This window comes from Populus euphratica, unplaced genomic scaffold (assembly GCF_000495115.2).
Source record: "Populus euphratica unplaced genomic scaffold, PopEup_1.0 scaffold317.1, whole genome shotgun sequence".
NCBI lineage: Eukaryota > Viridiplantae > Streptophyta > Magnoliopsida > Malpighiales > Salicaceae > Populus > Populus euphratica.
This window is the reverse complement of record NW_011499952.1, coordinates 246,215-258,889: the sequence shown is the minus strand read 5'-3', so window position 1 is coordinate 258,889 and position 12,675 is coordinate 246,215. Positions and strand designations below refer to the sequence as shown.

General features: G+C 36.0%; 3 protein-coding genes across 4 annotated transcripts in view; all 3 read right to left on the bottom strand.

The window, feature by feature from the left end:
* TNO1 (TGN-related, localized SYP41 interacting protein) overlaps positions 1 to 12,675 on the bottom strand; it is a 36,261-nt gene that overhangs the window by 14,697 nt on the left and 8,889 nt on the right. The window lies entirely within an intron of this gene.
* Positions 3,451 to 5,986, bottom strand: LOC105138046 (uncharacterized). Its single transcript, XM_011044036.1, has 5 exons — positions 5,364 to 5,986; positions 4,578 to 4,740; positions 4,391 to 4,457; positions 4,019 to 4,253; positions 3,451 to 3,902 (listed from the first exon to the last, which is right to left on the bottom strand). The coding sequence occupies exons 1-5, from the start codon at positions 5,450 to 5,452 to the stop codon at positions 3,692 to 3,694; spliced, it is 765 nt and encodes a 254-aa protein (XP_011042338.1). The 5' UTR covers positions 5,453 to 5,986; the 3' UTR covers positions 3,451 to 3,691.
* Positions 6,773 to 12,389, bottom strand: LOC105138047 (probable LRR receptor-like serine/threonine-protein kinase At1g67720). Its single transcript, XM_011044038.1, has 15 exons — positions 11,903 to 12,389; positions 10,964 to 11,501; positions 10,307 to 10,818; positions 10,006 to 10,138; positions 9,547 to 9,618; positions 9,403 to 9,471; positions 9,191 to 9,262; positions 8,953 to 9,021; positions 8,620 to 8,792; positions 8,291 to 8,544; positions 8,012 to 8,138; positions 7,850 to 7,915; positions 7,579 to 7,765; positions 7,364 to 7,496; positions 6,773 to 7,212 (listed from the first exon to the last, which is right to left on the bottom strand). The coding sequence occupies exons 1-15, from the start codon at positions 11,970 to 11,972 to the stop codon at positions 6,883 to 6,885; spliced, it is 2,805 nt and encodes a 934-aa protein (XP_011042340.1). The 5' UTR covers positions 11,973 to 12,389; the 3' UTR covers positions 6,773 to 6,882.

Genomic DNA, 12,675 nt, shown 5'->3' with positions numbered 1-12,675 from the left:
AATTTATGGTCATAGAAATACTAGACACCTTGTAACTGATAACCCTTAAAGAAATATGAATCTTTTTAATATGAATTGTAAAGTTAAAATTTTCATTGAGAAATAACTCTAGGTGGAAAAAAGCAAGATAAAACTCTGTTGACCTGCTTTCTCCAATAAAGGATGTCTCGTCAATAAAATATACAGTAAGGCTAGTTTTGGCTACCTTTGTCTTTACACAAAGTAGTATTCCTATAACTCAATTAGTAAGTGATCATCAATTCATAAAAAACTTCACAATAAGAGTTGGTGTATTCCTAGTTACTTTATTAAAACCAAAAGAGTAAAGTTTAAAAGTGAAAGTTGTAAGTAGAAAGAAGAATAAAATGTTGGATATTACTTGTGCAGAATAAAAATAAAAAACAATCATCATTTAACATTAATTTCTGATTTACAACCATAATATTTAACTGTCAACCTACAATGAACATAAAAAATTAAAGTCAAATCTTTACTTCTTAGCATCTCTTATTTCATACTAATGAAAATTAGTTGTGTAAAATAGTCCTTATTATCATGCTTCTTCCTCACTGATTAATGAAGTTTGAGAAGGAGTGCAATTATCATTTTACACATTTTTAAAATTTAGTCAGCCGTAAGCGAAGAAGTAAAGTTATGGTAATTTATTTAGCACTAGCACACACTCATTAGGTACTTGATTGGACAATTAGCTACTACACTGGGAATACTAGACGAGACAGAAAAAACAAAGCTTAGGAGTAAATTCTTACCTTGTTCTCAATAGCAAGCAAAACCAAAGGAACTGAAAGAATAGAGAGTAAAAAGTGGAGAGTGGAGACAGTTAGATTTAGATCAAAGGCATTGTTGGTGAGTGAAGAGTAAAGATTTTGGGAAAGGAGGAACTGGGGTAGGGGCAAGGGGGAACTGGGGAAGGGGAAAAGGGAATTAAAGAGTAGAGATTAAAGATTTCTTAATATGCTGAATTTAGAAAAAGGAGGAACCAGGAAAAGAGAAAGGGTAGAGACGTAGAGTGTCGGGTGGGGAAGTTAGTAGCTGTTGCAGCTCTTTTATATTTCAGGTGAAATCAGTCCAGATTTAATGTTTTTTACGGGTTAGATCGATTTTACATGAGTTTGACCGATTTTATTGGTTTTCAAGTTTTAAACCCGATTTTGCACGTTTTATATGTTTTGACTCGTGAAATCATACGATTTTAATAGTCAAAATGCAATTTTGATAACCTTGCTTGAATCTATCATAGAATCAGTTGAGATGATCTAATTATTTCTATGATATCATTAAATTGTCTAGCTTTGGATATTTTCCTTCTCTGAGATTGCTTATCTAGGACTTCATCATTCTTTTTTTAAATAGCCATGCTTAAGACCAAAAACAATTTAGTTAATGTAGGATCAAAAGCAATATTAGTTTGCATTGAATTTGTGTTGCATTGATACTGGCTAATACATTCTTCCTCTTTAATTTAGTTTGGTTTTAATATTATAGTATCCATTACTTGATTTTAGTTTTTTACACCCTATTAATCCTACTCATAATTTTTATGAGTTTTTTTTTCTTTCTACATCATTTACATAATCTTAGCTTTTTACATCATTTTATCCATTCATATATATTTTCTTGAACTCAAAATAATTGAACCTACACTTTAAATCTCTATCCATTTACTTTATGAAATCAAAATCAACAAATTTATCAATCCCTTAAATAATGCAATTGAGAAAGAAGAACATTAGAACCACAAATGCTTACTAAAATTATTAAGAGCAAATCAAGGGTTCTACAATAATAAATAGAGATATAATTTTAACAGTAAACAAGATTTGGTTAGATTCAAAATTTTTAAGAACATGCACAATTAAAATTAAAAAAATATTGAAATCAAAATTTATCCAGTTTTTGATGCAGAAAACACTTGCTAGTACACGAATTGTAGATCTTAATTGTGGATGGTGGTTTGTGTAGATTCAGTGTTGGTTTGTGGGTTCTGCAATCATTTGTAGCTAAAAAAAACGAGAAAAACAACATATGTAAATAGAGGTTGTTCCAGAATACAAATAGGTCAGTGAAGAGATTAAAAAACATGGATGATGAGAATAATCGTTTCACTGGTTCTCAAGAAAGCAGGGAGGAGAAGTGAGGATAAATATATATTTTTGCTTCAATTAATTTTTACGCAAGAATCTTAAAAGTAGATCATGCATGCTTTTAGTTAACCTGTGATTGGATCATAGTTGACCAAAGTTTTAACATGTATCCCACTTTATTAAACCTGCATTTTAATGTTTATTACACACTTATGTATTATGGTCAAACCAAACCACATTTTTTACTGCAAAAACAAACACTTTAGAAGCCAAGAGGGGGTTTTGTAGTTCATCACTGTTGTCAGTTGGCGAAGTAACCTGGTCCAACTGCTCCTTGAATGATAATTCTGTCTCAATTCACAAAGCCCGCATTTCACTTTCCCTTTCCCTTTTCTTATATTTAGATAAAGTGAGATCAGTAAATTAATCAGGCCCATTGCTCTGCCTTCTTCGTCGTCTTTCTCTCTCGATATTTACAGGAAGTTACTTTATTCTGGCATGGTTGTTATTCCTCTTCAACTTGGGCCTAGCTAGTCACGCCAGACTATGGTGGTCCTATGATCAACGAAGACCCATCACCCACTTGTAATCATTCGTTTGATCAGTTAAACATGATCACTTGTTCCTGACACCGTTTACTTCAGATGTTTCCTTGAAGTTAATCGGGCATGACAATCTAGTTTTATTAGGCAGGATGGAAGGGGAAGAAAAAGATGCTTCCTTCATTTGATCGGGTGGAAGGAGACCCTAATCAGCAGGTAGGAAGAGCTCCTATTCATCCCTACATGGAAATGGCTATGAGCTTTTGTGACAGTGGCAGGCTGAAGCAATTCTCACACGATTCCATCTTTACGAGCACTGCAATATATCTAGGAATTTCAATTCTATTTTTATTTTCCCATCATCATCATGATATTCTACTCGATTGAAATCACTGCAGGACCCATTTTCCCGCTAGTTTCCCATGCCAACTCGTTTAAGCAAAAACAGCACAGGCATAGCCAAAAAGCTTGGTTAAGAAAAAATAAAAAGGCCAACGGAACCTGGCAATGAAACCAGACTTGCAGTTTGCTGCTTGCAGTAGCAGAAGCAGTATGGTGAGTACGTAGAAAACCCAAACAAAAAGAAAACTCAGATTGAAACTCGTAATACCAATGCTATCATAATCCATAAGTGAGTTGAAAGGGGTAAACAAGATGGACACTCCATGCACAAACTCTACTCTAAATCCATTTCATTACAAGAAACAGATCCTATGGCAAGGTAGGACAAACAAATGTGAAACGAAGACAACCTCAAGCATACATTTTTCTAAATATTGTCATTGTAACTGTTAGAAAGGAGAAGCACAACAAGGGTATTGATGATAAGTATAAATGTGCTGCTTTATGTTCTAAAAAATAAACTTAATTTTCACATATTTAGAGATTATATTTATTTATAGGTTGCTGATGCTCAAGAACTCAACATAAGATGAGTTGATTATTTTGTTTAAGAATCAGGGACATTAGCTCTTACCGGACTCTATTTACATTTCAAAGGTCGGCATTTTCCCTCTATACATCATTCTTCTAATTTACTTTCAATTATATTAGGTACTCATAATACACTAAGAAAAGAGCATCAGGATAATCTTTTGGCAAGCTGTTGATGTAGAGGTAGAACCGCAGCAAATCCTCTTTGGAAATCGCTTTTGTGTCAACAACTTCACTGTTACAAGTGAGAACCCACAGGTCTTCCGAGTTAACTCTCTTTAAGCTGCCACGGCAAAAAGGGCAGGACTCCGACCTTGTGTTCCTACAATTGTGAAAAAAAACCAAATAAGTGAAAATAATGGCAACTCTCTTCGATATCAAGTATTCACAGAGGAAAAGGGCATGATATTGCAGTAAGATTTCGAGGCTTGTAGTTACCAATTGCGGTAGCATTTGATGCACATTGCATGACAACAGTTAGGCAAGACCATTTTGGTGCAGGGCTCCAAACAAATTCCACATTCATCTTCCCTCTCTAAATCAATATTGGCAAGCCTGTTATCTCCTTCCACCTTCTTTTTGCCCAAACTCCCCATGCCATAATTTTCTCCCTTAACATCCCCCAACTCTTCTAAGTTACTATTAAGCCGTTGAAGATACGGCAATATAACACCTGCCATTCATTTTTATGAAAACGAAAAAAGTCAAATAAAACATACAATCAGAATGGTTGGAAATTAGTTTTAATGCATTCATAACTATAGTCTATAGATTAAGAAAAGCCAAAAAAGAAGTAGATAATTTGCATACCATAGAATTCCTGAACTGTTGCTTTCCTTCCATGCTTAGATAGGCCTGGTCTACCATCAGTATACACCTGCAAGGCATTAACGAGCAAAAAATTTAAGAACTTTCCAACTATATACAGCAATATGAAAGAAATGGAAACGTTAGCAAACTATCTTTCAAGAATCAACGGACCAAAAAGAGAACTGACCTTATATACTAGTACATGAAAGAAATTTAGATATCTGGGGAGCAGGCAAAAATAAGAACAATCTATTCTTTGTAGCAGAAAGAAAAAGAGAGGAGCCCAGTGATTGTAAGCTAATTTCATCCGCAGGCGTGCTCCACCCTTGTCCTTTGGAATTGCAGCAGCCCTAATACACCATAATTCACATCATGTAACAAAATTAGTTAAATTGAGTCACGCTATTTGGCCCAAGCATAATACTGGTCACCACAAAAAGAACGAAACTTTAAAAGTTCCAACTCATTTTTTTTCTGAAAACAGAGAAGGCATAATAAGAGAAAGAATCCCAATTCCCAACTATCTCTGCTTATCAGCACTTGGAATTTTATGAAATTTTAGTCAAAGTAGCTCACTTTAGCTGCAATTGACCAGGCAGACATTGCAATACCACCACCAAAATCCTTCTTTGTGTGTACTGTACAGAAATATACCAATCTTTTTTGATGTTTAACTAATATGAAACTCAACCGATACATTAACTCCCACTTGAAAATATCGTTCTACAAGCTCACAAAATCTAAAAATAGCATAGCACTGATTAAAATCGATCATAAAAAGCAACATGATAAGACCAACTACAACAAAATTCCTATCCTCTTTTCCTCAAATTAATAACAAAACAACCTGTGTTCTTGTTGATCATAACAGAACAAGTGATTCTTAAAATCCCAAGAAGAAATAAAAATAAACAAAAACAACCCATCTCATCATCAAAAGAGAAGTCTAAAAAAAAACATAAATTTAACTCACAAAGCATTAGCATGCTGGATATCAGCCTCCAAAACTTTAAGGGAATCTTGGTAAGATGAGTTGCTCAACTGATAACACATCATCTCCATCTCCCTCAAACTGAAAGCCCCCAAAAACCAGTAGCTGATGTCTCAATAAAGAGAAAACAACATAAGAGAAAGGTCTATGTCTCCAGCTTTCTCTCTGGGGCGGCTTTGTGACGCAAAGTGGTTCGGTTTTATTGATGGTCAGAGAATACTTGTGTATAATTCTGAAGAGGTGGGTGGCTGTGTGTTGTTTGTCTGTTGAGGATGCTCTCCTTTAATCTCTCTTTTTTTTTTTTTTGGGTTCTTATCTACTAATCTTTTGCTTTTAGTCGTCGTCTTCCTCCCTGTTTTTTTCTTATTCTTTCAAACAACCTCTCATTTCATGGGTTCTTTATTGCCTTGCCTTGCCTCTTTATGTTTCGAATTTACTTCCCGTGGATTCTATGTTATTCGTGTTTGACTTATTGGGATTTGTACAATCAAAAAGCCCTCCAAGAAGAAGCCAACAGGACTTGGTGGGGGGTTTTGATTGAATTCTTGAGGTATTATTTTTGTTAGGTAAACTAAAGCAGCCTTGTTTGAGGTAGCTTGTGAATTGGTGACAGCTTGAATTTCAATTATAGAATAGAAACCCCAATTCTAATGGAGTCGAATCATATCATACATATTGTCAAATGATTGGATTTGTTTTTCAAGATTTTCCAGCCCCTACACGGAGGCTAGATGCTTGCCAAATTTAATTTTAACTAAATATTTTTTTCATCAAAAAGTTTCTCGCATTCTTTCATATTACAAGACATGCAAAATGCATAAGTAAAAACAATGGAACATATACAAACAAAGAAGTTATTACAGTAAATAATCTCAACCTGTCTTTAATTTTGAAGGATACACACAACTATAGGATAAGATAAAAAAATTATTGTTTGCCATGCTATTTAGTATGTTATTAGCTAAATTAGTATAAAGATAGTGTTCGGAAATGTATTTTTCAAAAATTTTAAATTTTTTATTTAAAATTAATGTTTTCATATAGTTTTAAATTAAAACAATATAAAACATTAAATAATAATAATAAAATATTATTTTAATATATTTGTAAACAACTATCTTCTTTTAATAACCCCAAAACAAGTGAAGGATAAAGAAAGTATTCACGCACGCCACCAAAAATGTGGAATCAAAGCAATATATATATATATAATAGGTCAACCAAGAGACTTGGGAGGCAGCCAAATTTGCTTGAGACACAAGGCTCTCCCTCTCTCCACCTGTTTGATAGGGCAGTACAATCATTACGTCTTCTTCTTCTTCTTTTTCTTCTTCTTCTTCTTTCTTCTAGTCAATTCATTTATTCTGACACAATAATTGTGGACATCTCAATTTTATTTTATTGTACATTTAATCTAAAAAAAGGTACAAAAAACAAATAAAAAACTGTGAAGAGGGTAAGAGTATATGTTACAGAGAAGCAAAGGCTGCTGGAAAGAAAATTATCTGGCTGCTGGGACAAGGCAACCATTAGATGAGTCGGGGCTCTGGTTCTCAATCTCAAGAAAGCTTGTAAGTAATGTTTTCCGGGAAGATTGTGCCTTTGAACTACCAGAATGTAGTTTTTGACAGCCGTAAGTTCCCTTTTCAATCTTGTTAGCTTCTTGTATTGCCAAAATTATTTCTTGCATCCCTGGTCGCGAAACTGCACGTTGTTCTACACATTGGATTGCAACTTCAGCAATCCTCCAAATGGACTCGATCTTCACATTTCCTATGAGGACAGGATCTACGATGCTCATCGCATCTCCTTTACGAATCAAGGCCCTCGCCTACACAAGATCGCAGCACCTCAGGATTATTAAGTCTTAATTTGATTTCATAGACAGCGATCAGCACACGGTGATTAGAAGTATATTTGCTCTGATTCAAGAAAGATGCTTATATGTCTTTGGAAAGAATGATGACAGTGAAAATGCATACCCAATGAACAATGTTCATCTCAGCGCCAAAATCTTCTGTTGAAACAGGTTTTTTCCCTGATAACAGCTCAAGGAGAACTACTCCAAAACTGTAGACATCACTTTTTTCAGTCAATTGCTGATTTGCATAGTACCTGGAGAAGCAGTTACATGATTGGTTAAGCATAAGCAGTAGAGAAAAATGATGGTTACGCACACCAGACGAATGTGCCTTACTCAGGATCCAGGTAGCCGACTGTTCCTCGTGCCACACTTGATACATGGGTTAAATCCTCCTCTGCTTGCCTTGAAAGCCCAAAATCTGAAACTTTTGCTCTCATATTGATGTCTAGGAGAATGTTGCTTGTTTTAACATCGCGGTGTATGATACTGGGGTTGCATCCAGTGTGCAAGTATTCAAGTCCTACAATTATCTAAATATATGTTTATTCTGTGAACTTGTAAAACAAATACTAATGCATAAACAAATGAGAAGTTCTAAATTAACCTTTTGCTGAATCTTCTGCAATCTGCAGACGAGCAAGCCAATCTAAGCGCTTCTGGTTGACAGAACCTGTTAAAAGGTCATCTCATTGATCTTGATTCAAAATGTTACAACTAAAGAAACAAAAGGTGGAAATTGAGCAATTATCATGTGCGGATTGCAAACCATGTATGTGATCGCGCAAAGTTCCATTGTGCATATATTCATAAACCAGAATACGTTGATTTTCTTCTTCACAATAGCCGATCAAAGGAACCAAGTTCCTGTGATGAATTCTTGACAAGAGGGCAACCTGCAGGTATGTTAATGTAGTTAATTAACCAGCCCTTTGGAGTTCATAACAGATGCTTCGTGGTCTGGTCTTATGCTAACAAAGTTTCTTGTTCTTTAGCCCTTCAACGTTTCAAATCTAGAACTCAACAAATTGGCTGAATATGATGTTACCTCAGTCACAAACTGCTGGGTCATATGAGTGGTTGAGTCACCCATTATCTTGACTGCCACTTCTTTTCCATCTTTCATTTGGCCATAGTAGACAGTCCCAAAACTTCCTCTACCAATTTTTTTGGAAAATTTTTTGGTAGCTTCTTCAATCTCAGAGAGCGGAATATAGTATGAAACTCCTTCATCCATCATATGCCAACCCCGTGATACAGAATACGCAGTTGAAGGTTTGGCATTAACACGCAAAGAACTACCTGATGGACTCAAGAACACTTAAGAAATGCAGAAATTTTTTCCATGCACTAGGAAGATAACTGAGGTATACAGACCTTGAACTGCAGTTTTTTGATGAGACGTCTTTCTTTGCAGATTACGCAAAAACAGTAAACTTCCTATCAGAACAACTAATAGTGCTGCAAGTATGCCGATCGAAATTCCAAGTATCAACTTAGAATGAATCTTCTTCCCTGCCGCTTTATGCAGTCCAGGATTATGTTCATAACTGCAAGAGAATAATGTTGTAGCTCTTTATAAATGTTCTGTGCCACACACTATATTTCATTCTCTACACCAATTTCATATCAGACAACAGCTCGCCACCTCTTTTATTGTCATCTAAGCCAAAGGGTAAACAATGACATACAATAATTTGATATACTCACTTGATAGTAATTTTTCCAGTTAGCAACCCTGAAGGTATTTCCCCACTAAAGTAGTTGTTCTGTATGTACCTGCATAAAGGCATTTTACAGCACTGAGTATCGGAGTAGCGTCATGGAAACATGACTGCATAGGATCAAAGGATTGATTGTACTTCATTTGCAATCAAGAGTCTGGTGAGGTGTGAATCACCACATATAGTATATGGCGACAGTTAAGTACGTCGAGAGTGCTACTTACAGCTCTTGTAAGTTTGGAAAACTACCCAGGTACTTGGGTAATTGACCACTCAGTTTGTTGTTCTCCAGATGCCTGGATGGCCATTAAATAGAGCAGGAAATGGACTGGTCAGTTTTTTTACAGATGACTGTAAATTCGAAGAAATATGAACTAGTAAACATGCATTTTTAGCATAAACTTGTGAAATGCAAGCCATGAATTTCAAAGCTTACACAATTTTCAAATTAACAAGATTGCTTATACCAGGGATTGGCCCTGTAAGCAAGTTACCATCCAACCACCTACAAAAAAGAAAAGGATTAGGATAGAGAATAATATGAAGTATTTCAACTCATATATTGCATAATATCACTTACAATTCTGTCAATGTCTCCATGTTATTAATCTCAGGTGGAATCTCCCCTTTCAGGTTCTTTCCTGACAGTGCACTGTTCAGCATGTCAGTAGAGTCACTCTTGTAAGGATCTCAGCAAGTTCGAACCATAAACTTCTTAGCTAAAGTGGAAACATTTGTGGAGTCCAGTGCAAGTTAGCAACACCTTTTTATATTGTATAGAAGGAAAATATTGTAGCCTTTCTGAGCATAATTGATTTATTTTTTCTCCAAGTTGATGACCGCAGCATGCAGTTAAACATGGAAAAGCAAGTACTCTAGTTGACAAATCAATGAACAGATATGAATGGAATAATAAGTATTCACACCAACTGCAACTACCTGCTTTTTTTCAAACACAAGAGTCTAAAATGCAAATATGCAATATACTTTATGAAATATATGAACATGATCTGGAATTAACCAAGTGAGAAGAAGTTACATTTTAGTGATTCTTGGTGGTGTGGTTGAGGTGCAATTAACCCAATCCCACTGAGCAGGAACACAAGGATCGCCTTGTTCTTTTGTCCAAGCACTTTCAGCAGACAGAGAACGAAGGGCGTTGAGAACAGTCACTGCCAGTGAAATTGTAGTTATTCAACACAGCTAATATTGGCGAAGCATATTCTTTCTCATAATGTTAGGAAATATCAAGAACAGAATAATGATTTGGAGCTCTGCATACAGCTGGTTTTTACTTTTTAGGATTAGATAAACTCCAATACGCTGAGATTTAGACTTACCGTCTTGGCTGTCAGTCCTCGGTTCAATCCTTATGTATTTACTAATTTCAATCGCATTTAAGAGTGGTCCTCGTGTAGAATCTCGGGTCTTGACAAAAGAGAATGAAAGGACAAAATCCAGAGTCACATTCATGTAGCTGGGTTCATAAAGTGTGTGGCTCCCATTGGCATTTTCTGCAATATTTACCACTGCGTTGCTGTAGTCTGGAAAGTAAGGTTGCTGCAATTTGAATTTCCGAGTCTCATTTGCTCCCAAGTCTTCAATTTCGGCAAAATATGCATAAGCTCGAGCATTGGCAGGGAAGTCGTCAAGGTTCAACCTATAGCTAAGTGCCCCTTGAGTGCCAACAACAGCTGTTTGCATTACTTTAACAGGAGGGTATTCTCTAGTCCTAGTGTTTATGTACTTTGATGTATTGATCCTAACTGTGCCAGGGGCCACACCTACAAGGTAGTTTTGCCTCTTCTCAAGATCTGAATCCCAAATTCTGTCATACGGATCATCCGGGTACCTGAGAGAGGCAAATGTTATATATTTTGACATCTTTGCATGTTTCCCAAGAACTTGATTTAATACAGAAGTGAGGTGAAAGCTAATTAATGAAGTGCTCTATTAACTCTACGCTATCTTTCTATAACATTTGGAAATCAGCTGACCTTATGACATCCTTGCTCAGAGCCCCAAAATTTACCCTGGCTGCTACCTCTAAGAAGAAATTATCCTCGAAATCAGTTGCATACATTGAAAGGTTGAGAGGTCGCAATTCTAGAGTGGATATGAAGGGAGAACCAGTTGAAGCACAGCACATACACACATCAATTGAACTTGAAGGAGCCCTGATAATCATTTCCTTCACATACCCTCTTGAAGCATCCAATACTACCACAGTTGACCACTTTGTTGCATCCAAGTAGAGATCAAATTGGGGGTATGCATCTCCATTTCCTAAGATTCCATACTGAAATGTGGCACGGACAAGATACCGACGTCTCTCTTTGGTGCCAAGAGTGTAACAATACTTCTTGCTGTCTATAGGAAAGTCTCGCCGTCTTCGATACTGCATATTTCCATTTGTAATTTCTACCTCTGCCGATTTTCCGTAGTTCATGATAGTGCCATTGTCTGAAATCCATGCAAGTCCAGTTATTGGATCTGTGTAATTGCTTGTGCCTCCACAATCTATGCTGATGAATTCTGCATGTTGAACAGCAAGCGCGCACACAGAAAAAACACATCATTACCATTCTGTTGTTTTCTTTCTTATTGTTTCTCTAGTAAATAAATTAGGTGGCTGTGACTTGACTTGTATCCAGCAGGCGATCGGACAATAAGAAAATCAATGACTTTCATTTCATTTCGTTTCTTTTCATTTCTTAATTTCATAAACTTTCTCTTACTGTTGTCATCACTAGTGTATATATTGCAAAAGCATGGAAAAATACTTCAGATTCCGACAGGAAAACAAGTTGGTATGCTACTTGGTAACGTGGGACGACATTTTACTTAATCCTGATCAAACAGGGATTTGCTTGAAGACCAAAGAGATTAAATGAAAATATTCTTAGAATAACAGAGTTGCAGAATCAAGAACTCACCTGTCACTTGGCATATAACAGAAGACATGAGGAATAAATAGAGAAGCAGAAAATGGGAATACGAAGCCATTGAGGAACAGGCAGACAAAAACTAATCCTATGATCCTTTTGTTTTAGTGTTAGAAATTTTTCAGTGATTGATGAGCTCCATAACTGTTTGTGAAGTCGAGCATCTAACCTACTTTCCTCCACTGCTCAGAACTTGGCTTCACTCTCTCTTTCTTCTTTTGATTGATGAGGGTATGCGATGTTCACTCACTTTATGTCCTCCTTTTCCCTTTGGAATCTTATTTTTGGAGCAAATCAAAAGACCTCAAGCTCTGCTTTATTACCTTTTTTAAAGAAATCCAACTTGTACTAGCAGTTTGTTTGTTCTGTTGAAGAACAGGAAATCTTGTTTCTCTTGTTGACAGACAAAATAACGCGTGCACCCATCTCAAATAATCAAGTTATTTTTGTGAATATTATTACATGATCAAAGCATGAATATGGAAGTCCATTAATTGATGAATCAACGAATCATCAAGGCTTGTGATCCCTGTCAAAAGGGTCAGTGGGGATTGGGAATGGAACACTAGCCATGCATAAAGCATCCCTAAAAGCAGAGAAAAGCAGTAGGATTACTGCTGCTGCGGAATTTAATAATCTGCTCTTACTTTAGCTTTTGTGGAGCACAAAATCTACTTTTTCTGTCACTTTGGACCAACCTGTCTCTTGCTTTTCAAGATTTCCATAATGCTAGTTTGACAAAAATATACCTGTTGATTTGTACT